At 44.9% G+C, this 23598-nt stretch overlaps 2 protein-coding genes across 3 annotated transcripts in view; both read left to right on the forward strand.

Moving 5' to 3' along the window:
- Window positions 1-514: 514 nt before the first annotated feature.
- Window positions 515-22088, forward strand: asap2b (ArfGAP with SH3 domain, ankyrin repeat and PH domain 2b; the record flags this gene model as incomplete). Its single annotated transcript, XM_083898871.1, has 27 exons — window positions 515-640; window positions 4934-5006; window positions 6253-6398; window positions 6478-6552; window positions 6656-6705; window positions 7461-7590; window positions 7701-7786; window positions 7885-7960; window positions 8793-8879; window positions 9513-9619; window positions 10352-10421; window positions 11187-11274; window positions 12617-12665; window positions 12760-12926; window positions 13588-13721; window positions 13816-13910; window positions 16132-16321; window positions 16405-16490; window positions 17928-18043; window positions 18786-18853; window positions 18970-19077; window positions 19172-19511; window positions 19596-19866; window positions 19999-20051; window positions 20714-20781; window positions 20870-20989; window positions 22014-22088. 27 exons carry the CDS (start codon window positions 515-517, stop codon window positions 22086-22088), a joined length of 3054 nt encoding a protein of 1017 aa, XP_083754997.1.
- Window positions 22089-23496: 1408 nt separating this feature from the next.
- The window catches only part of LOC310935046 (cleavage and polyadenylation specificity factor subunit 3-like), a 10560-nt gene continuing 10458 nt past the window's right edge, over window positions 23497-23598 (forward strand). For both annotated transcript variants that reach the window (XR_014592978.1, XM_083898874.1), the window contains exon 1: window positions 23497-23598. This exon is cut by the window's right edge and continues 32 nt beyond it. Coding sequence is in view for 1 of the 2 variants with exons in the window: in XM_083898874.1 (XP_083755000.1) it covers window positions 23560-23598 (39 nt within the window). In the remaining variant the exon portion in view is untranslated.

Here is a 23598-nt window from a genome sequence, read left to right on the forward strand (position 1 = left end):
CACACACTGGTCCTCAGTATGCCGCAAGTACAAGAACACACACACACACCTAAACTAAACTGTACCTTTAATGTAGTTTATATATTAATTAATTTCCTGTTAATTAATGGTTTTATTGCAGTTTTAATTTGTATGAATTAATAAAAAAGGTGGATTGTTTTCCCGTCACACTGCACTCTCTCTCTCTCTCTCTCTGACCCCGCCCTCCCCCGTGACCCCGCCCCTCCCTAGTGACCCCGCCCCTCCCCCGTGACCCCGCCCTCCTCTCGTCGCCTCCTCTTCCTCAGGTGCAGAGTCTTCAGTGGACACGCGGGACAGTCACGGTCACTCTCTGTTTCTCAGTGGATTCAAAAACACACGCTTTTGGTTTTTATTATTTAAATCTGCAGCGATGACGTCAGAAGGCCGGTGAGTGACAGACTGAGTCCAGGTGTGACTGCGCTTCTTACCTGTCCTCGCGCCTACCTGCGTGCGTGTGCGTGTGCGTGTGCGAGCGCGCGCGCTGGTGCTCACGATGCCGGAAGTGATCAGCGTGACGGAGTTCGTCTCAGAGACTAATGAGGACTACAAAGCGCCGACCACGTCCAGCTTCACCACCCGGATGTTACACTGTAGGAACACTGTGTCAGTGCTGGAGGAGGTACACACACACACACACACACACACACACACACACACACACACACACAGAGACACACACACACACACACACAGAGACAGAGAGAGAGACACACACACACACACACACACACACACACACACACACACACACACACACACACACACACAGAGACACACACACACACACACAGAGAGAGACACACACACACAGGTACACACACACACACACACACACACACACACACACACACACACACACACACACACACACACACACAGACCCAAACAAACACAGAGAGACAGACACACAAACACAGAGACACACACACACACACACACAGAGACAGAGAGAGAGACACACACACACACACACACACACACACACACACACACACACACACAGAGACACACACACACACACACAGAGAGAGACACACACACACACACACACACACACACACACACACACACACACACACACACACACACACAGAGACAGAGAGAGAGACACACACACACACACACACACACACACACACACACACACACACACACACACACACACACACAGAGACACACACACACACACACAGAGAGAGACACACACACACAGGTACACACACACACACACACACACACACACACACACACACACACACACACACACACACACAGACCCAAACAAACACAGAGAGACAGACACACAAACACAGAGACACACACAGACACACACACACACACAGGTCTGTACCTGAACCATGTTTTTAGGGGTGTCAGATTGTGAGGACCAGCCAAAAGGTCCTCACTTCCTTAGGGTTTATGTGTTTTGGTCCTCACAAAGATACCGATACAAAAACACACGCATCGTGTCCCCACAAAGACAGGTTTGTACGGTGTTTGGAACTCACTACACACACACGCCTGTTTTTACGTCTCAGTGAGGACACGTGAACGACAATGCGTCCCTCAGCCCGAAAACAATAAAACCAGGTCTTTTTAGGACAGACTGAACGTGATGTCCTGTTTTAACCATAGCTAACGCTAACTTTAACCATAGCTAACGCTAACTTTAACCATAACTAACGCTAACTTTAAACATAGCTAACGCTAACTTTAACCATAGCTAACGCTAACTTTAACCATAACTAACGCTAACTTTAACCATAGCTAACGCTAACTTTAACCATAGCTAACGCTAACTTTAACCATAACTAACGCTAACTTTAAACATAGCTAACGCTAACTTTAACCATAACTAACGCTAACTTTAACCATAGCTAACGCTAACTTTAACCATAACTAACGCTAACTTTAAACATAGCTAAGCTAACTTTAGCCATAGCTAACGCTAACTTTAACCATAACTAACGCTAACTTTAAACATAGCTAACGCTAACTTTAACCATAGCTAACGCTAACTTTAACCATAACTAACGCTAACTTTAAACATAACTAACGCTAACTTTAACCATAAATAACGCTAACTTTAACCATAGCTAACGCTAACTTTAACCATAACTAAAGCTAACTTTAAACATAGCTAACGCTAACTTCAACCATAACTAACGCTAACTTTAACCATAACTAACGCTAACTTTAAACATAGCTAAGCTAACTTTAGCCATAGCTAACGCTAACTTTAACCATAACTAACGCTAACTTTAAACATAGCTTACGCTAACTTTAACCATAACTTACGCTAACTTTAAACATAGCTAACGCTAACTTAAGCCATAACTAAGGCTAACTTTAACCATAACTAACGCTAACTTTAACCATAGCTAACGCTAACTTTAGCCATAACTAAGGCTAACTTTAACCATAACTAACGCTAACTTTAACCATAACCACAATGATCAGAAATGAGGCTCTGTCGCCTCATTAGGACCAGATTCACGTCCTCCCTGAGTGCAGTACGTTCGCGCCACAGATTCACGTCCTCAGCCACAGTTCACCAGTTCTCTGTGTGTGGGTTCGTTCGTTTGTGAATCATGAGTGAATCAGTGAACTGACAGTGTGAACGAATCACAGCAGCACGGCAGACACAGTTCTTCTTACGAGTCGCTTCCTCCTCGTTGGCTGAATCTTCGTTTGCCGAAGATTCACGAGTGATTCCTTGAACGTTGCAGTTCCACTCCCGGCCGCCACGATCGCTGCTGAGCTCAACTGAACTAAGAAAGGAACGAATCGGTTCACGAAGTGATCCCAGTCAGTTCGTTCACTCAAATGTGATTCGTACTTTCGAACGAATCACTCCTGACCGACACAACACTTCACAGTTCTCACAAGAAGTCGCGGCGCACCCGGTGGAGATCCGGATTAGTCTGGTTCTGGTGCCGATGGTCTTGGCATCTATTTTGGTTTGTTTAGAACTCTGCATATGTGAGAGTAAACTGTTCCTCTGTTTGATACAAAGTAACGTTTTTCTGACTGGGGCAGACCAAAGCAATCGAACTGTAGGTGTGAAAGTGAACCAAACTGAACTGAACTAAACTGAACCACAGTTTGTGTGTTAGTTAGTTGTGAGTTTGTTAGTTAGTTGTGTGTTAGTTAATTGTGTGTTAGTTGATTGTGTGTTAGTAAGTTGTGTGTTAATTGTGTGTGAGTTAATTGTGTGTTTGTTAATTGTGTGTTAGTTGGTGTTAGTTAATTGTGTGTTTGTTAATTGTGTGTTAGTTGGTGTTAGTTAATTGTGTTTGTTAATTGTGTGTTAGTTGGTGTTAGTTGATTGTGTGTTTGTTAATTGTGTGTTAGTTGCAGTGAGTCTGCAGTGTTTGCTTCAGTTCACAGTGTTAGTTGTGTGTTAGTTAATTGTGAGTTAGTTAATTGTGTGTTAGTTAGTTGTGATAGTTAATTGTGTTAGTTAGTTGTGATAGTTAATTGTGTGTTAGTTAGCTGTGTGTTAGTTGTGTGTTTGTTAATTGTGTGTTAGTTAGTTGTGTGTTAGTTGTGTGTTTGTTAATTGTGTGTTAGTTAATAGTGTGTTAGTTAGTTGTGTGTTAGTTGCAGTGAGTCTGCAGCGTTTGCTTCAGTTCACAGTGTTTGTGTCTCAGTCACAGGAGGAAGTGGACTCTTCCACTTCCTCCTGTGACTGATGTTGCGACAGCGTCAGTTACTGTGTTTGGTAACTGAAGACGGTTAGTGACGAGGTCAAAGGTCAGAGTGAGTCATCACAGGTGTGTTGTTGTTTATTTAAAGGACACAGAACAAACTCCTCTGTAACCATGACGACGTCAACCACACACACAGTTACATCCAAGGCGCACACACACACTCGCACGCACGCACACACACGCACACACACACACACACACAGTGACTAACATCAGGCTACGTTTACATTAGCAGTTATTTTGGAAAACAGAGGGAAGAAAATATTGTTTTATAAAAATATCCAGTGAGTTTAAACGTAGACTCAGTGGAATCACATGTCAGTTCTCCTGTTGCATTCTGGGACATTCACTGTTAACCCATGAGCCTGAGGCTACAATGAAGCCTCACCCTCTGATCCTGTTCTGACACGACTGTGTTCTCCTCTGTTCTCCTCCTGTTATCCTCTGTTCTCCTCTGTTCTCCTGTTATTCTCTGTTCTCCTCTGTTCTCCTCTGTTCTCCTGTTCTCCTCCTCTCTTCTCCTCCTCTCTCCTCTGTTCTCCTCTTCTGTTCTCCTCTGTTCTAGCAGGTTTTATTTGAAATTAAAGGTAATAAGTGTTTGTTAAGATCATGCGATAAAGATAAACAGTTGATTATATTAAATTTTACAATATATTTCGATGTATTTACAGTGTGTTTTACAGTATAGTTGCTGTGTATTTACAGTATATTTACAGAGTATATACAGTAAATTACAGTGTATTACAGTGTATTTACAGCATATATACAGAGTATTTACAGCATATATACAGTATATTTACAGTGTATTTACAGTGTATTTACAGCGTATATACAGTGTATTTACAGCATATATACAGTATATTACAGTGTATTTACAGCATATATACAGAGTATTTACAGCATATATACAGTATATTTACAGTGTATTTACAGCGTCTATACAGTGTATTTACAGCATATATACAGTATATTACAGTGTATTTACAGTATATTTACAGCGTATACAGGAGTAAAAGATCGTACACAATAACATCACAAACAAAGGTCAGCGTTACACGTGTAACCACAGCTGCGTCTATGACATCACACTGGAGTGGGCGTGGCCTTGTGCAGCCACAGACCACAGGCTTTGGGTCAGGATGGAGACCAGAACCAGGACCAGAACCAGGACCAGGACTGACTGTGTTTGTCCTCCTCAGGCTCTGGACGTGGACCGCACAGTTCTGACGAAGATCAAGAAGTCTGTGAAGGCCATCAACACGTCTGGTCAGGGTGAGAGAGACACTTCCTGTAAACTCACCTCCACATTCCCAGCATGCCGAGCTCCTGTCCCAGCATGCCGAGGGAGGAGGAGGGAGGAGGGAGGGAGGAGGAGGGAGGGACAGACGGCTGTCTCCCTGGAGAAGACGTGGTTCTGTGTGTGTGTGTGTGTGTGTGTGTGTGTACATGTGTGTCTCTGTGTGAGTGTGTGTGGCTGTTTGTGTGTGTGTCTCTGTTTTGTCTTTTTGTGTGTGTTTGTTGTGTCTCTTTGTGTGTGTCTCTCTCTCTCACTTCCTGTGCGTCACAGCTCACTTTCTGTGTGTCACAGCTCACTTCCTGTGCGTTACAGCTCACTCCCTGCGCGTCACAGCTCACTTCTTGTGCGTCACAGCTCACTTCCTGTGCGTTATAGCTCACTTCCTGTGTTACAGCTCACTTCCTGTGCGTTACAGCTCACTCCCTGTGCGTCACAGCTAACTTCCTGTTGTGCGTCACAGCTCACTTCCTGTGCGTCACAGCTCACTTCCTGTTGTGCGTCACAGCTCACTTCCTGTGCGTCACAGCTCACTTTCTGTGTGTCACAGCTCACTTCCTGTGCGTTACAGCTCACTCCCTGTGCGTCACAGCTCACTTCCTGTGCGTCACAGCTCACTTCCTGTGCGTCACAGCTCACTTCTTGTGCGTCACAGCTCACTTCCTGTGCGTTATAGCCCACTTCCTGTGTTACAGCTCACTTCCTGTGCGTTACAGCTCACTCCCTGTGCGTCACAGCTCACTTCCTGTTGTGCGTCACAGCTCACTTCCTGTGCGTCACAGCTCACTTTCTGTGTGTCACAGCTCACTTCCTGTGCGTTACAGCTCACTCCCTGTGCGTCACAGCTCACTTCCTGTGCGTCACAGCTCACTTCCTGTGCGTCACAGCTCACTCCCTGTGCGTCACAGCTCACTTCCTGTGCGTCACAGCTCACTTCCTGTGCGTCACAGCTCACTCCCTGTGCGTCACAGCTCACTTCCTGTGCGTCACAGCTCACTTCCTGCGCGTCACAGCTCACTTCTTGTGCGTCACAGCTCACTTCCTGTGCGTTATAGCTCACTTCCTGTGTTACAGCTCACTTCCTGTGCGTTACAGCTCACTCCCTGTGCGTCACAGCTCACTTCCTGTTGTGCGTCACAGCTCACTTCCTGTGCGTCACAGCTCACTTCCTGTGCGTCACAGCTCACTTCCTGTGCGTCACAGCTCACTTCCTGTGTGTTACAGCTCACGTGGACAATGAGGAACAGTACATCCAGTCCTTGGAGAAGTTCGGGGACAACTGCGTTCGCAGAGAAGACGCCGAGGTTGGCTCCGCCTTCCTGAGGTTTGCCGTCTTCACCAAAGAGCTGGCGGCGCTCTTCAAGAACTTGGTGAGGACGAGGCGTGTGATTGGCTGCTGGCTGTGATGTGGGCGGAGCTGACGGGTGTGTTGACGTTGTGTGTTCACAGCTGCAGAACATGAACAACATCATCAGTTTTCCTCTGGACAGTCTGCTGAAGGGCGACCTGAAGGGCGTCAAAGGGGTTCGTCAAACATCTTTATTTACACCTGTTCAGCCTGTGTTTGATGCTCTGCTGTGATTGGTCGGACAGTCTCCTAATTATGTGAAGTCTCCGCCTCCTGCAGGACCTGAAGAAGCCGTTTGACAAAGCGTGGAAGGATTATGAGACCAAACTGTGAGGAAACGTTTAACTACTGCTTCTAGTTCTTCTGGTTCTTCTGGTTCTTGTTCTTCTGGTTCTGGTTCTTCTGGTTATCGTTCATCAAGTTCTTCTTGTTCTTCTATTTGTTGTTCTTCTCGTTCTTCTTGTTCTTGTTTTTCTGGTTCATGTTCTTCTTGTCCTTGTTCATCTAGTGCTTCTTGTTCTTCTATTTGTTGTTCTTCTAGTTATTCTAGTTCTTCTTCTTGTTCTTCTACTTCTTGTTATTCTAGTTATTCTATTTCTTTTACTTCTTGTTCTTCTGGTTCTTCTAGTTGTTCTTGTTCCTCTGGTTCATGTTCTCCTAGTTCTTCTGGTTCTTGTTCTTCCGGTTCTTCTTGTTCTTTTGGTTCTAGTTCTTCTTGTTCTTCTGGTTCATCTTCTTCTAGTTCTTCTGGTTCTGGTTCTTGTTCTTCTAGTTCTTCTGGTTCTAGTTCTTCTTGTTCTTCTGGTTCATGTTCTTGTTCTTCTAGTTCTTGTTCTTCTTGTTCTTCTGGTTCTAGTTCTTCTTTTTCTTCTGGTTCATGTTCTTCTAGTTCTTCTGGTTCTGGTTCTTCTAGTTCTTCTTGTTCTTCTGGTTCATGTTCTTCTTGTTCTTTTGGTCCTGGTTCTAGTTCTTCTAGTTCTTCTTTTTCTTTTTGTGCTGTTTCACGTCAAACAGAATCAGATAATAGCATGTACCTCTAGCGACTCAGCGTGCTAATTTGACCCTTGACCTTTGACCTCGGCAGGGTGAAGCTGGAGAAGGAGAAGCGAGAACACGCCAAGCAGCACGGGATGATTCGCACGGAGTTCAGCGGCGGAGAAATCGCGGAGGAGATGGAGAAGGAGCGACGACTCTTTCAGCTGCAGATGTGTGAGGTGAGGTCAGGCAGGGGTCAGAGGTCACACAGAGGTCACACAGAGGTCATCTTAAACTCAACATTTCTGAGTGAGTGACAGGAAGTGATGTCATCTCTCTCTCTCCACAGTATCTGCTCAAAGTGAACGAGATCAAAGTGAAGAAAGGCGTGGACTTCCTGCAGAACCTGGTCAAGTATTACCACGCTCAGTGCAAGTGCGTCACGCTAACAACCGTCCGTGTTTCTCGTTGAAAACGCCATAAACGCGATTTAATAAGAAAACTAACCGTCGTGGTCGTCGCTCTGTCTTCAGTTTCTTCCAGGACGGACTGAAGGTCGTGGAGAGTCTGAAACCTTCTGTGGAGAAACTGGCTGCAGATCTGAGCACGGTGAGGACGCACAGGAAGACGACGGAGGGTCATTTAGACTCCGCCTCCTCCTCATCATCATCATCGTCATCGCCGTAACTCTCAGACGCCCTAAGCCGATCTGCATTACAGCTCACTTCCTGTGTCTTTCAGCTCACTTCCTGTGTGTCACAACTCCCTTCCTGTGCGTCACAGCTCACTTCCTGCGTGTTTCAGCTCACTTCCTGTGCGTCACAGCTCACTTCCTGTATGTCACAGCTCACTTCCTGTGCGTCACAGCACACTTCCTGTGCGTCACAACTCACTTCCTGTACGTCACAGCTCACTTCCTGTACGTCACAGCTCACTTCCTGTGCGCAACAGCTCACTTCTTGTGCGCCACAGCTCACTTCCTGTGTACCACAGCTCACTTCCTGTGCGTCACAGCACACTTCCTGTGCGTCACAACTCACTTCCTGTACGTCACAGCTCACTTCCTGTGCGTCACAGCTCACTTCCTGTGCGCCACAGCTCACTTCCTGTGTACCACAGCTCACTTCCTGTGCATCACAGCTCACTTCTTGTGCGTCACAGCTCACTTCCTGTGCGTCACAGCTCACTTCCTGTGTGTCACAGCTCATTTCCTGTGTGTTTCAGCTCACTTTCTGTGCGTTACAGCTCACTTACTGTGTGTCACAGCTCACTTGTGCGTCACAGCTCACTTCCTGTGAGTCACAACTGACTTCCTGTACGTCACAGCTCACTTCCTGTGCGTCACAGCTCACTTGTGCGTCACAGCTCACTTCCTGTATGTCACAGCTCACTTCCTGTAACTCTCAGACGCCCTAACCCTCCGTCTGTCTCCGTCCTTCAGATCAAACATGGTCAGGATGGAGAGAGGAAACAGCTGAGTCAGCTCCGAGACATCCTGAAGACTTCACTGCAGTCTGAGCAGAAAGAGGTGAGGAAGGAAGGGAGGGAGGAAGGATAGAAGGGAAGGAAGGAACCCCTAGGACCTGAGTTACAAAGGGTTCGGGTTAAAATCTACCCGTACGAAATGGAATCAATCTTTATTAAATTAATCCGAGTAGGTTTAGCTCACAAAATCTGACTTTGCACCGTTCCCACGGCAACACCGTTTAACGATACGTGACGATGTTCAACGTACACGACGTACGATGTGTTTTGAGTGATTTCGCCCATTTTGAGGTGGATACGATCATCGCTGAGAAAGTTATTCCTGGTATCGTAAAACAAACAACTTTCCATCACCACAAGGAGACATGCAAGGACCTGCAGTAGATCATAACAGTTAGCGCAGGTTAGCCCGTTAGCATGACTGGGCCAGAAGTCAATTAGACGACTTTGTTGAAATAGGATCGGCAACATCGCCAAAAACATGGCCGTTCAACTCAAAATGGCGGCCCTTCCTGTTGGGTTTGGAGCGCGATCGTAACGTCGTTCATTCTGCATCGTGACTTTTGTCAGATTATAAAACAGTTCCACAGTTCACGCGTTGGATTCAGCCGAGACGTAGCGGCCTCCAGGGGGCGCTGTTGGTCCGAGGGCTAACTCTGTGTTGGTGTCCTCGCAGGACGCTCAGGCGAAGCCGAGTGGCGGCGGCTACAGTCTCCATCAGCTGCAGGGAAACAAGGCTCACGGCACCGAGCGCTCGGGAGTCCTCTACAAGAAGAGCGAAGGGTGAGTGAACTCCACGTCCCACAATGCCTCAGGGCTCGCTCAGGAAATGACCGTGCTTTTGTTTTACCGTTGGTTCCGGTTAACCTAGCTCCACCAGCAGAGGGCAGCACTGTTCTTCTCTGTCAGCTGTTTTCTTCTTGAGGTTTGGACAGGAAGTTGATGTGGGCCTGAAGCCAAGGGCTCTTATTTTGAAGGTCAGAGTGAAAGGGGAAGTGAGCAGAGGTGGAAAGAGAACTGAAATGTTCCTGTCTTCATCGTTCACCTGTCCTCATCGTTCACCTGTCCTGTCCTCATCGTTCACCTGTCCTGTCCTCATCTCATCGTTCACCTGTCCTCATCGTTCACCTTTGTCTTCATTGCTCACCTGTCCTCCTCATTCACCTGTCCTCCTTCGTTCACCTGTCTTCATCGTTCACCTGTCCTCCTCATTCACCTGTCTTCATCGGTCACCTGTCTTCATTGTTCACCTGTCCTCCTTGTTCACCTGTCCTCCTTGTTCACCTGTCCTCCTCGTTCACCTGTCTTCATTGTTCACCTGTCCTCATCGTTCACCTGTCCTCTTCGTTCACCTGTCCTCTTCGTTCACCTGTCCTCATCGTTCACCTGTCCTCCTCGTTCACCTGTCATCATTCACCTGTCCTGTCCTCTTCGTTCACCTGTCCTCCTCGTTCACCTGTGTGTGTGTGTGTGTGTGTGTGTGTGTGTGTGTGTGTGTGTGTGTGCCCCCCACAGGCTGAGGAAGGTGTGGCAGAAGAGGAAGTGCTCGGTGCGTAACGGTTTCCTGACCATCTGCCACGGCACGGTAAGACGCCACATCCTCTTCTCTCATTGGTCGTTCTGCATGCCAAGCTCCCGCCCCCTCCTGTCTGCACGTCCAATCAGAAGTCTCGTTATAGGTTTGCAGTCTTTTCTTAAATTTAGCTTCTTATTTTTTTTTTCCTCTTTCTTTTTTTGTTCCTTCTGTCTTCTTTATTTTGAAGTTTTTGCACGAAGAGTCAAACGGCCAATCAGGACAGAGCAAGAAGCAGAGGAGGAGAAAGAGCAGGAGGAGGCGGAGCATAAGGAAAAGGATGAAAGAGAGAAGGGTGGGCGGAGACCTGGTCTTAAGAAACGGGGCGGGGTCAAAGTCGTGACTTACACAGGCTCCACCCTTTTACACAGGCTCCACCCATTTACTGCTACTTATGCTGCCTGCTAACCACTTAGCCCTAGCCTAGCCTAGCTGCCACTGGTATATTACTGATACTACTGCTAATGCTGCCGATTCTATTGTTGCTTCTGCTAATGCTGCTGCTTAGCATAATTGGGCCAGATGTCAATTAGTTTGTTCAAACGTCTGCTTGAAAACAACATTTATGACGTCTGTGCTAACAGCTAACTGTCGTGTCGCGTGCACACAAGCTACACGATCACTTCCTGTCCGAGAGACTTTGATGGTGAAAATCATAATACTGAATTGCATTGAGCGCCCCCTGCTGTGCCCTCTTCATCTAATTGAGATGAGTGTTGTTTTGTGTCTTTGTGTGTCTTTGTCTTCACGTGTGTGTCCCTGCTCGTCGTCTCACAGGCGAACAGACCTCCAGCCAAACTCAACCTGCTCACCTGTCAGGTGAAGAGAAACCCGGAGGAGAAGAAGAGCTTCGACCTGTTCTCACGTACGTCACCTGACACCTGACGTCACCTGACACATGACGTCACCTGACGCGTGACGCATGACGTCTCCTGACGCGTGACGCATGACGTCTCCTGACGCGTGACGCATGACGTCTCCTTACACATGACGTCACCTGACACATGACGTCACCTGACACGTGACGTCACCTGACACGTGGCGCATGACGTCTCCTGACACATGACGTCACCTGACGCATGACGTCACCCGTCGCATGACGTCTCCTGACACATGACGTCACCTGACGCATGACGTCACCCGTCGCATGACGTCACCCGACACCTGACGTCACCCGACGCATGACGTCTCCCGACCCATGACGTCACCTGATGCGTGACGCATGACGTCTCCTGACGCGTGACGCATGACGTCTCCTGACACATGACGTCACCTGACGCGTGACGCATGACGTCTCCTGACGCGTGACGCATGACGTCTCCTGACACATGACGTCACCTAACACATGACGTCACCTGACATGTGACGTCACCTGACACATGATGTCACCTGACACGTGACGTCACCTGACACGTGGCGCATGACGTCTCCTGACACATGACGTCACCTGACGCATGACGTCACCCGACGCATGACGTCACCCGACACCTGACGTCACCCGACGCATGACGTCTCCCGACCCATGACGTCACCTGACGCGTGACGCATGACGTCTCCTGACGCGTGACGCATGACGTCTCCTGACACATGACGTCACCTGACACATGACGTCACCTGACACATGACGTCACCTGACACATGACGTCACCTGACGCATGACGTCTCCTGACGCGTGACGCATGACGTCACCTGACATGTGACGTCACCTGACACATGACGTCACCTGACACGTGACGTCACCTGACACGTGGCGCATGACGTCTCCTGACACATGACGTCACCTGACGCATGACGTCACCCGACGCATGACGTCACCCAACACCTGACGTCACCCGACGCATGACGTCTCCTGACACATGACGTCACCCGACGCATGACGTCACCCGACGCATGACGTCACCCGACACCTGACGTCACCCGACGCATGACGTCTCCCGACCCATGACGTCACCCGACGCATGACGTCTCCGGACGCATGACGCATGACGTCACCTGACACATGACATCACCTGACACCTGACACCTGATGTCACCCGACGCATGACGTCTCCCGACCCATGACGTCACCCGACGCATGACGTCTCCGGACGCATGACACATGACGTCACCCGACACATGACGTCACGCGTGGTTTTCTGACTCGTGTGTGTGTGTGTGTGTGTGTGTGTGTGTGTGTGTGACGTCTCTCGTCTGTTTTCCTTCCTCAGACGACAGAACTTACCACTTTCAAGCCGAGGACGAGGCCGAGTGTCAGGTGTAAGTAGCTTTAAGTCGGACGCTCTGGTGTCGCTGAGTGTGTGTGTGTGTGTGTCAGTGATGTGTTACTGTGTGTGTGTCTGTGTGTGTGTAGCTGGGTGTCAGTGCTGCAGAACAGTAAAGAGGAGGCTCTGAACAAAGCCTTTAAAGGAGACCAGGATGAAGGCGAGAACAACATCGTGCAGGAGTTAACTAAAGCTATCGTAGGAGAGGTGAAGAGGATGAGCGGCAACGACGGCTGCTGTGACTGTGGAGCTGAAGGTCTGCTAATGTTGCTAATGCTGCTCATAATGCTAATGATGCTTATGCTGTTCATAATGCTAATCAATCAATCATGCTAATGCTGTTCATACTGCTAATACTGCTGCTGCCTCTATGCTAATGCTGCGCATAATGCTAATGATGCTAATCAATCGATCATGCTAATGCTGTTCATACTGCCAATACTTCTGCTGCCTCTATGCTAATGCTGTTCATACTGCTAATGATGCTAATGCTGTTCAAACTGCTAATGCTGCTGCTGCTGCCTCTATGCTAATGATGCTAATGATGTTCATACTGCTAATACTGCTGCTGCCTCTATGGTTATGATGTTAATGCTGTTCATATTGCTAATGATGCTACTGTAGTTCATACTGCTAATACTGCTGCTGCCTCTATGCTAATGCTGTTCATACTGCTAATATTGCTGTTATGCTAATGTTGATATTGGTGCTAATGCTGCTCATACTGCTAATACTTCTGCTGCCTCTATGCTAATACTGCTAATGATGGTAATGCTGTTCATACTGCTGCTATGCTAATATTGCTAACAATGCTAATGCTGTTCATACTGCTGCTATGCTAATACTGCTAATGCTGATGCTATGCTAATGCTGTTAATACTGCTGCCGCCTCTATGCTAATACTGTCCCTCCCTCAGGCCCCACGTGGCTGTCCACAAACCTCGGTGTGTTGATCTGCATCGAGTGCTCGGGGATCCACAGGGAGATGGGGGTCCACTACTCCAGGATCCAGAGTCTGGACCTGGACGTCCTGGGAACCTCGGAGCTGCTGGTGAGTCTCCACTTAGGATCGGAGCGCTGAGGAATCGGAGCGCTGAGGAATCGGAGCGCTGAGGATCATGAATCCCCTGACGTTTGTGTTTCAGTTGGCGAAGAACGTCGGCAACGCCAGCTTCAACGAGATCATGGAGGCGGAGCTGACGACGCAGAGCGTCACCAAACCAGAGCCGAGCAGCGACATGTGAGTGACGCCGACTGACTCGATCTTGTACTTGCAGCATACAGAGGACCAGTGAGGGTTTTTAACCAACAAAGTGAGGTCATTTTTACGGAGTGAGGACATTTTGGCCGGTCCTCAATTTTTTTTCATTGAAATCACTTCCTGAGGTTGCTATAACATGCTGTACTCAATTTGTCAAAAGAAAAAATAATTTCTGTCAAATTTTGGACCAAAAATTTTTGGTTAAAATCTTTTTTTCATATTGGTCAACATAGCATAGTATGACGTTTTTTATAAAATTTTGCACCAAAAATTTTTTGTCAAAGATTTTTTTAAAATTTTGGATGACATAGTATAGTATAGTATGACAATTTAGTCAAAAAAAAAGTTTTAATTTTAGGTAAAAAAAAAATTTAAATTTTGGACGACATAGTATAGTATGACGTTTTAGTCAAATATATTTTTTTTCAAATTATGGACGAAAGTATATTGTGACGTTTTTGTCAAATTTTGGACCAAAAATTTTTGGTCAAAATCTTTTTTTCATTTTGGCGAACATAGTATAGTATGACGTTTTTTATAAAATTTTGCACCAAAAATTTTTTGTCAAAGATTTTTTTTAAATTTTGGATGACATAGTATAGTATGACGTTTTAGTCAAATTAATTTTTTTTCAAATTATGGACGACATAGTATATTATGACGTTTTAGTCAAATTTTGGACCAAAAATTTTTGTTCAAAATCTTTTTTTCATTTTGGTCAACATAGCATAGTATGACGTTTTTTATAGAATTTTGCACCAAAAATTTTATTGTCAAAGATTTTTTAAAATTTTGGATGACATAGTATAGTATGACGTTTTAGTCAAATTTTGGACCAAAAATTTTGGGTCAAATTTTTTTTCAAATTATGGACGACATAGTATATTGTGACGTTTTTGTCAAATTTTGGACCAAAGATTTTTTGTCAAAGATTTTTTTAAATTTTGGATGACATAGTATAGTATGACAATTTAGTCAAAAAAAATGTTTTAATTTTAGGTAAAAAAAAAAAAAAAAATTTGGATGACATAGTATAGTATGACGTTTTAGTCAAATAAATTTTTTTGAAAATTATGGACGAAAGTATATTATGACGTTTTTGTCAAATTTTGGACCAAAAATTTTTCGTCAAAATCTTTTTTTCATTTTGGCAAACATAGTATAGTATGACGTTTTTTATAAAGTTTTGCACCAAAAAAATTTTGTCAAAGATTTTTTTTAAATTTTGGATGACAGTATAGTATGACGTTGTAGTCAAAAAAATGTTTTTAATTTTGGGTCAAATTTTTTTCTAAATTTTGGACGACATAGTATAGTATGACGTTTTAGTCAAATTAATTTTTTTTCAAATTATGGACGACATAGTATATTATGACGTTTTAGTCAAATTTTGGACCAAAAATTCTGGGTCAAATTTTTTTTCAAATTATGGACGACATAGTATAGTATGACGTTTTTGTCAAATTTTGGACCAAAAATTTTTGTTCAAAATCTTTTTTTCATTTTGGTCAACATAGCATAGTATGACGTTTTTTATAGAATTTTGCACCAAAAATTTTATTGTCAAATATTTTTTAAAATTTTGGATGACATAGTATAGTATGACGTTTTAGTCAAATTTTGGACCAAAAATTTTGGGTCAAATTTTTTTTCAAATTATGGACGACATAGTATAGTATGACGTTTTTGTCAAATTTTGGACCAAAAATTTTTGTTCAAAATCTTTTTTTCATTTTGGTCAACATAGCATAGTATGACGTTTTTTATAGAATTTTGCACCAAAAATTTTATTGTCAAATATTTTTTAAAATTTTGGACGACATAGTATATTGTGACGTTTTTGTCAAATTTTGGACCAAAGATTTTTGTTAACTTTTTTTATTTTATTTTGGACGACATAGTTTGACGTTTTAGTCAACTTTTCGACCAAAATTTTTGGGTCAAAATCTTTTTTTCATTTCGGACGACATAGTATAATATGACCTTTTTGTCAAAAGAAAGAAAAAAAATTCGAAAAAGTTTTCCAGCCCTTTTTGCTCTGGGGCTCCACCTGCAGACATTTTATGGTACTGCAACCAGTAGTTCTTTGTAGATGTCATTCATGAAGGAGATATTTGTAATTGTGTTGATTTATAAAGTGGAAATGCTGGTCCTTAGTATGCAGCAAGTACAAGTGTGTGTGTGTGTGTGTCCTCTCCAGGCAGGTGAGGAAGGACTACATCACAGCTAAGTACACGGAGAAGCTCTTCGCTCAGCGACTCTGTCCCGACGCCGCGTCCACGCTGCAGGCGCTCTACGACGCCGTCAGGAACCGGGACATCCTGTCCCTGATCCAGGTCTACGCTGAGGGCGTGGACCCGATGGAGTCCATCCCTCAGCCCAACGAACACGTACGACGCTCACCTGACCACGGCGACCACGAGCAGGCGCTCACTTCCTGTCTGACGGCGTCCTGTTTTTGTCTCCCCGTCAGGAACCAGGAGAGACGGCGCTGCACCTGGCCGTACGCATGGTCGACAGGAACTCGCTGCACATCGTCGACTTCCTGGCACAGAACAGGTAACGTTATCTACGTCACAGGTGAACCGCTCACTCTCCCACACCAAAGTCCACAGGAGCTGCTGGTCCTCTGCTGCCTCCTGTGGTCACTTTGTGTCACTGAGGTGTCTCTTTGTCATTGTTTTGTGTCTTTTTGTGGTTTTGTTGTCTCTTTGTGGTTGTTGTGTGTCTCTTTGTGTTTGTTTTGTGTCTCTTTGTGTTTGTTTTGTGTCTCTTTGTGGTTGTTTTGTGTCTCTTTGTGGTTGTTTTGTGTCTCTTTGTGTTTGTTTTGTGTCTCTTTGCGGTTGTTTTGTGTCTCTTTGTCTCTTTGCGGTTGTTTTGTGTCTCTTTGCGGTTGTTTTGTGTCTCTTTGTGTTTGTTTTGTGTCTCTTTGTGGTTTTGTTGTCTCTTTGTGGTTGTTTTGTGTCTCTTTGTCTCTTTGCGGTTGTTTTGTGTCTCTTTGCGGTTGTTTTGTGTCTCTTTGTGTTTGTTTTGTGTCTCTTTGTGGTTTTGTTGTCTCTTTGTGGTTGTTTTGTGTCTCTTTGTCTCTTTGCAGTTGTTTTGTGTCTCTTAGTGTTTGTTTTGTGTCTCTTTGTGGTTGTTTTGTGTCTCTTTGCAGTTGTTTTGTGTCTCTTAGTGTTTGTTTTGTGTCTCTTAGTGCTTGTTTTGTGTCTCTTTGTGGTTGTTTTGTGTCTCTTTGCAGTTGTTTTGTGTCTCTTAGTGTTTGTTTTGTGTCTCTTTGTGTTTGTTTTGTGTCTCTTTGTGGTTGTTTTGAGTCTCTTTGTCTCTTTGCGGTTGTTTTGTGTCTCTTTGTGGTTGTTTTGAGTCTCTTTGTCTCTTTGCGGTTGTTTTGTGTCTCTTTGCGGTTGTTTTGTGTCTCTTTGTGTTTGTTTTGTGTCTCTTTGTGGTTTTGTTGTCTCTTTGTGGTTGTTTTGTGTCTCTTTGTCTCTTTGCGGTTGTTTTGTGTCTCTTAGTGTTTGTTTTGTGTCTCTTTGTGGTTGTTTTGTGTCTCTTTGCAGTTGTTTTGTGTCTCTTAGTGTTTGTTTTGTGTCTCTTTGTGGTTGTTTTGTGTCTCTTTGTGGTTGTTTTGTGTCTCTTTGTCATTGTTTTGTGTCTCTTTGTGTTTGTTTTGTGTCTCTTTGTCATTGTTTTGTGTCTCTTTGTGGTTGTTTTGTGTCTCTTTGTGTTTGTTTTGTGTCTCTTTGTCATTGTTTTGTGTCTCTTTGTGGTTGTTGTGTGTCTCTTTATAGTTTTGTTGTCTCTTTGTGGTTGTTGTGTGTCTCTTTGTCTGTTTGTGGTTGTGTTGTGGAGGCAGCAGTACATCATTACCTCGTGAACATCCCTGATTTTCTCTGTGGACTTTGGTGTGTGTTGAAATAAGTGTGTGTGTGTGTGTGTGCGTGTGTGTGTGTGTGTGTGTGTGTGTGTGTGTGTGTGTGTGTGTGTCCTGTCTTTCAGTGCTAACCTGGACAAACAGACGAGTAAAGGCAGCACAGCTCTGCATTACTGCTGCCTGACCGACAACAGAGAGTGTCTGAAGCTGCTGCTGCGAGGACGAGCGTCTGTGTCCATCAGTAAGAGACAAACATGTCCATCAAGAGACAAACATGTCCATCAAGAGACAAACATGTCCATCAGTGAGAGACAAACATGTCCATCAGTGAGAGACAAACATGTCCATCAAGAGACAAACATGTCCATCAGTGAGAGACAAACATGTCCATCAGTAAGAGACAAACATGTCCATCAGTGAGAGACAAACATGTCCATCAGTAAGAGACAAACATGTCCATCAGTGAGAGACAAACATGTCCATCAGTAAGAGACAAACATGTCCATCAGTAAGAGACAAACATGTCCATCAGTGAGAGACAAACATGTCCATCAGTGAGAGACAAACATGTCCATCAGTAAGAGACAAACATGTCCATCAGTGAGAGACAAACATGTCCATCAGTAAGAGACAAACATGTCCATCAGTGAGAGACAAACATGTCCATCAGTGAGAGACAAACATGTCCATCAGTAAGAGACAAACATGTCCATCAGTGAGAGACAAACATGTCCATCAGTAAGAGACAAACATGTCCATCAGTAAGAGACAAACATGTCCATCAGTAAGAGACAAACATGTCCATCAGTGAGAGACAAACATGTCCATCAGTAAGAGACAAACATGTCCATCAGTGAGAGACAAACATGTCCATCAGTAAGAGACAAACATGTCCATCAGTAAGAGACAAACATGTCCATCAGTAAGAGACAAACATGTCCACTCCCTCTGAGACGACGTCTTTTCTTTATTTGTCTCCACAGTGAATGAAGCAGGTGAGACGCCGCTGGACATCGCCAAACGTCTGCGACACGTACAGTGTGAAGAGCTGGTGAGGAGGCGGCCATTTTGTGTCTTTGTGGTGGTTTTGTGTCTCTTTGTGGTTGTTGTGTGTCTTTGCCTCTCTGTCTCTGGTTGTGTGTCTGACCAGCGTTGTGTAACTCTCAGCTGACTCAGGCTCAGACGGGAAAGTTTAACGTTCACGTTCACGTCGAGTACGAGTGGCGTCTCCAGAACGAGGACTTGGACGAGAGCGAGGACGAGATGGAGGACAAGGTTAGCGTTAGCCGTTAGCCGGTGAACTCGGGCGTACGCGTGTGAACGTCCGCGTTAACAAACGGTTCGCGGACTCTTCTTCTCCTCCTCGCAGCCCATCCCTAACCGCCGCGACGAGCGCCCGGTCAGCTGCTTCGTGTCAGGCTCCGCCCCCATGCAGCCTAGCATGGCGGCGTTGGCGCGGGACGCCGCCTCCCTGGCGCGGGACAAACAGAGGCCGCCGGTGGCCAGCACCATCATCAGCAACGAGACCTACGGGACCATGTTGGACCTGAACCTGCTGCCCGGCGGACCCACCCCCCCGCTGCCCCCCCGTGGACCGCACCGAGGACCGGGTCACGGGAAACCCGTCGCCATGGAAACGGTGGGAAGACAGCGCTCGTCCTCAGACCCTCACATCCCTCAAACCCCTGAGAGGAACTCGTCCATGTACGGTGAGTGTACTGCCCCCCTGTGGCCGTTTCATCTTAAAATCTGTGTTTAGTTCTAATATTAATTTCAGACCCCGCCCCCCACAGTGCTCCCAGTAGCTCCTCCCCCTCCTCCTCCTCCTCTTCCTCCAGGAAACAGGAAGTCCATTCTGTCTGAGACCAAATCCGTGTCGGCCCGGAACACGCCCCTCCCCCCTCTGCCCCCTCCCCCTCCCCCCCCACTCCCACCACCTTCTATACCAGCACCACCCCACTACAAGGCTCCGCCCCTGCCCCCACCTGTCCCCGCCCACCAGAGCAGCAGAACACCAGGACCCAAGTCGCCCAAATCTCCTACGTCGCCCAAATCACCCACTGGGTAAGTACTGGTTTTCATACTGGTCTGTACTGGTCTGTACTGGTCTGTACTGGTCTGTACTGGTCTAAAGTGAACTGAAGTGGACTAACATGAACCACATGATGGAAATGATTTAATTTTTCCTGATTTCAGATCAGTGAAACGTCCTCCACAGAGACCTTCAGTCAGGAGTGGAGACAGACGAGGTACACACACACACACACACACACTGAGACACTCACACACACACACACACACACTGAGACACACACACAGACACACACTGAGACACACACTGAGACACACACACACACACACTGAGACACACACACAGACAGACGAGGTACACACACACACACACACACACTGAGACACTCACACACACACACACACTGAGACACTCACACACACACACACACACACTGAGACACACACACAGACACACACTGAGACACACACTGAGACACACACACACACACACTGAGACACACACACAGACAGACGAGGTACACACACACACACACACACACTGAGACACTCACACACACACACACACTGAGACACTCACACACACACACACACACACTGAGACACACACACAGACACACACTGAGACACACACTGAGACACACACACACACACACTGAGACACACACACAGACAGACGAGGTACACACACACACACACTGAGACACACACACAGACAGACGAGGTACACACACACACACACTGAGACACACACACACACACTGAGACACACACACACAGAGACACACACACACACAGACAGACGAGGTACACACACACACACACACACACACAGACGAGGTACACACACACACACACACTGACCTTTGTGTGTCTGCAGGTTCTTCTCAGTCCAGATCTCCTCAGAGTCCTAATCCTCCAACACCTAAACCCAGAAGCACCTTCTCTGTAAGTCACACACAACACAAGGTCAGAGGTCAGAGGTCAACGTGAAGAAACATGTGGAGCTTATGTGTGTGTGTGTGTGTGTGTGTAGAAGCAGAAGCCTCAGAGAGTGAAGGCCATCTATAACTGTAAGGCTGATCATCCTGATGAGCTGACCTTCACTGAGGGGGAGGTGATCGTGGTGGAGGGGGAGGAGGACGGGGAGTGGTGGGTGAGTGTCTTTACAGGGGAGTAACCTGTGGACTGTATATATATATATATATATATATACGTATATATATATATATATATATATATATATACGTGTATATATATATATATATACACGTATATATATATAATCTTTGTCTAAAACTATGGTGGACTAAACCTGACATAAGTATCAATAAATAAATAAATAAATATAAAAGTAAAAATAAAATAATACATAAATAAATAAATGCTTTACGTTTATTTCTACATTTCTGTTCATATATATATATATATATATACATATATATATGTATATATATGTATATATATATATGTATATATATATATACATATATATATATATATATTTGTCTTAAACTATGGAGGACTAAACCTGACATAAGTATTAATAAAAGTAAAAATAAAATAATACATAAATAAATAAATGCCTTACGTTTATTTCTACATTTCTGTACATATATATATATATATATATATAGTATATACAGTTCTTCTCATAAATAAATGTAGAAATAAAGAATAAATAAATGAATAAAAGTATAAATAAAATAATAAATAAATAAATGAATGCTTTACGTTTATTCCTACATTGCTGTTCACCTACATTTATTTATTTCTGTATTTCTGCGTCCATATGTTAATGAGGTAGGCGGTCCTATATATATGGGCCCGACTATATATGGACACACAAATACAGAAATAAGTGTAGGTGAACAGAAATGTAGAACTGAATGTAAAGCATTTATTTATTTATACATGTATTCCTGCATTTATTTTTTTATTTACTCCTGTATGTATTTATTTATTCATTTATACTTATGTCAGGTTTAGTCCTCCGTACAAAACAATCAGATTTGATGCAAATGCTCTGAATATCAATGATGTTACATAGCACACTACTGCTGAGGCCACGCCCCCTTTACATGTCACATGACAAGTCCAAAGTTCATATATGAGGTGTTATATCCTGGAGGCCACGCCCCCTTCCCCTCCCCTGTCTGAGGCTGTGTTTTGTCTTTCAGATCGGCCATGTTGAAGGAGAGCCGACCAGACGAGGAGTGTTTCCTGTCACGTTTGTTCACTTCATCACTGAGTGACGACAGGGACGCGTCCACTTCCTGTTGTTGTTGTTGTTGTCTTTGATCTGAGCAAACAAGCAAACAAACAGGACACGGATTCAGTCGTCTGATTTCAACGCCACCAGGAAACGCTCGTCCAAAAAAGTCTTTATAAAACTCCCATCTGTTGCTTTGGAGGAAATTTTATCTTCTAATATTTTGTGTCTTATTTTAAATTTTTAGCAAAAATAAATATCTGGGTTTCTACAGAACATTTCAGGATGGATTTATAAAAATGTGTTTTAGAGTCTGGCAGTGGACCAAAGTATGTAAAAAAAGAAACGTTTGATGGTTCATTTGAATTTACTCTCATGTTATTACAATAAACTCATGAAAAACACGTGGAACTAGTCCTTTAATCCTTTAATAATGCGGCTAGCTTCTTTATTTTCTTATTTTGTTGAATCTTTTCTCTGCCCTCGCCCATGTCACAGGGTACTTCCTGTTTCCTGGCCAAATGGCGGCTAAATTCAAGACGGCCGACTTCCTGTTGGCCGAAGTTTGTGTCCACAGTCGTGTTCGGCGTCGTTCTCTTGTGTCGCAGCGATCGCTCAGCGTAAAGTTATAGGTCACTTCCTGTTTCGTGGTGAATGGTCGAAATTTGCCGAAATTCTGATGGTTGCCGTGGCCACGCCCCTTTTGAATGCACGACACGTATCGATAAAGTTCTGTCCTTGATGTGTTTGGTAAACCGAAATGTTTTTGTCGGAATGACTAACGCACTCGGACGACTTTGCTCATTTACGTAGGGCGCAAATCAAAATTCAAAATGGCTGACTTCCTGTTGAGTTGAGGCCTCCGTTCCGGATGACTTTTTTGTTCGTCCCGCTCGATAAAATCTTCCCACCAAGTTTTGGGAAATTTGGTGGAACTCAATTTTGGCTCAGTTTTCACCTTAGGGGGCGCTATAGAGCCCTTGAGCAACGCACAGGTTTGGGCATTATGATAATATCACATTTCCGCCACACCTGAGCTCTGTGCAACGTTTGAAGAGTTTGTGTGCTCGTTAATCCGCTCAAAAATGACGTTATATTAATAATAATTTGAAGGAAAACAACAACGACTGCAGTGAAGCCGTCCGCCATCTTGTTTTACAATATCTTTACTGACACCAAGAGGCGAAGTCGCGCATTGCAACTAACATGGCGGACTCAGCGGGCGGTGAAACAGAAACACAAATTCTTCAATTTTAGGTGTTAAAACTAAATGGAAACTTTATTTTCAGTTCATAAATATCGTGTTTTAAAAAGTCTCGTTTTATTTCATCCGCTGGAAGCTTTATATTTAAATATGTAAACATAAACGTCTCAGGCGGAACCAAGTGAAGCGCACACCGGGGGACACGGACGATATTTGTGTCACGGACCAGAAGTGACTGAGCAGCGGTAGAGGCGCGGATGAAGTGAGACGTGTATTTTTTGTCTGTTTTTGTTGTTTTTTGGAAGCAAAAATGACGACTAAACGTAAATCTGACGTCACTGTACCTGCG

Source organism: Microchirus variegatus (assembly GCF_963457635.1).
Source record: "Microchirus variegatus genome assembly, chromosome: 12".
Taxonomy (NCBI): Eukaryota; Metazoa; Chordata; class Actinopteri; order Pleuronectiformes; family Soleidae; genus Microchirus; species Microchirus variegatus.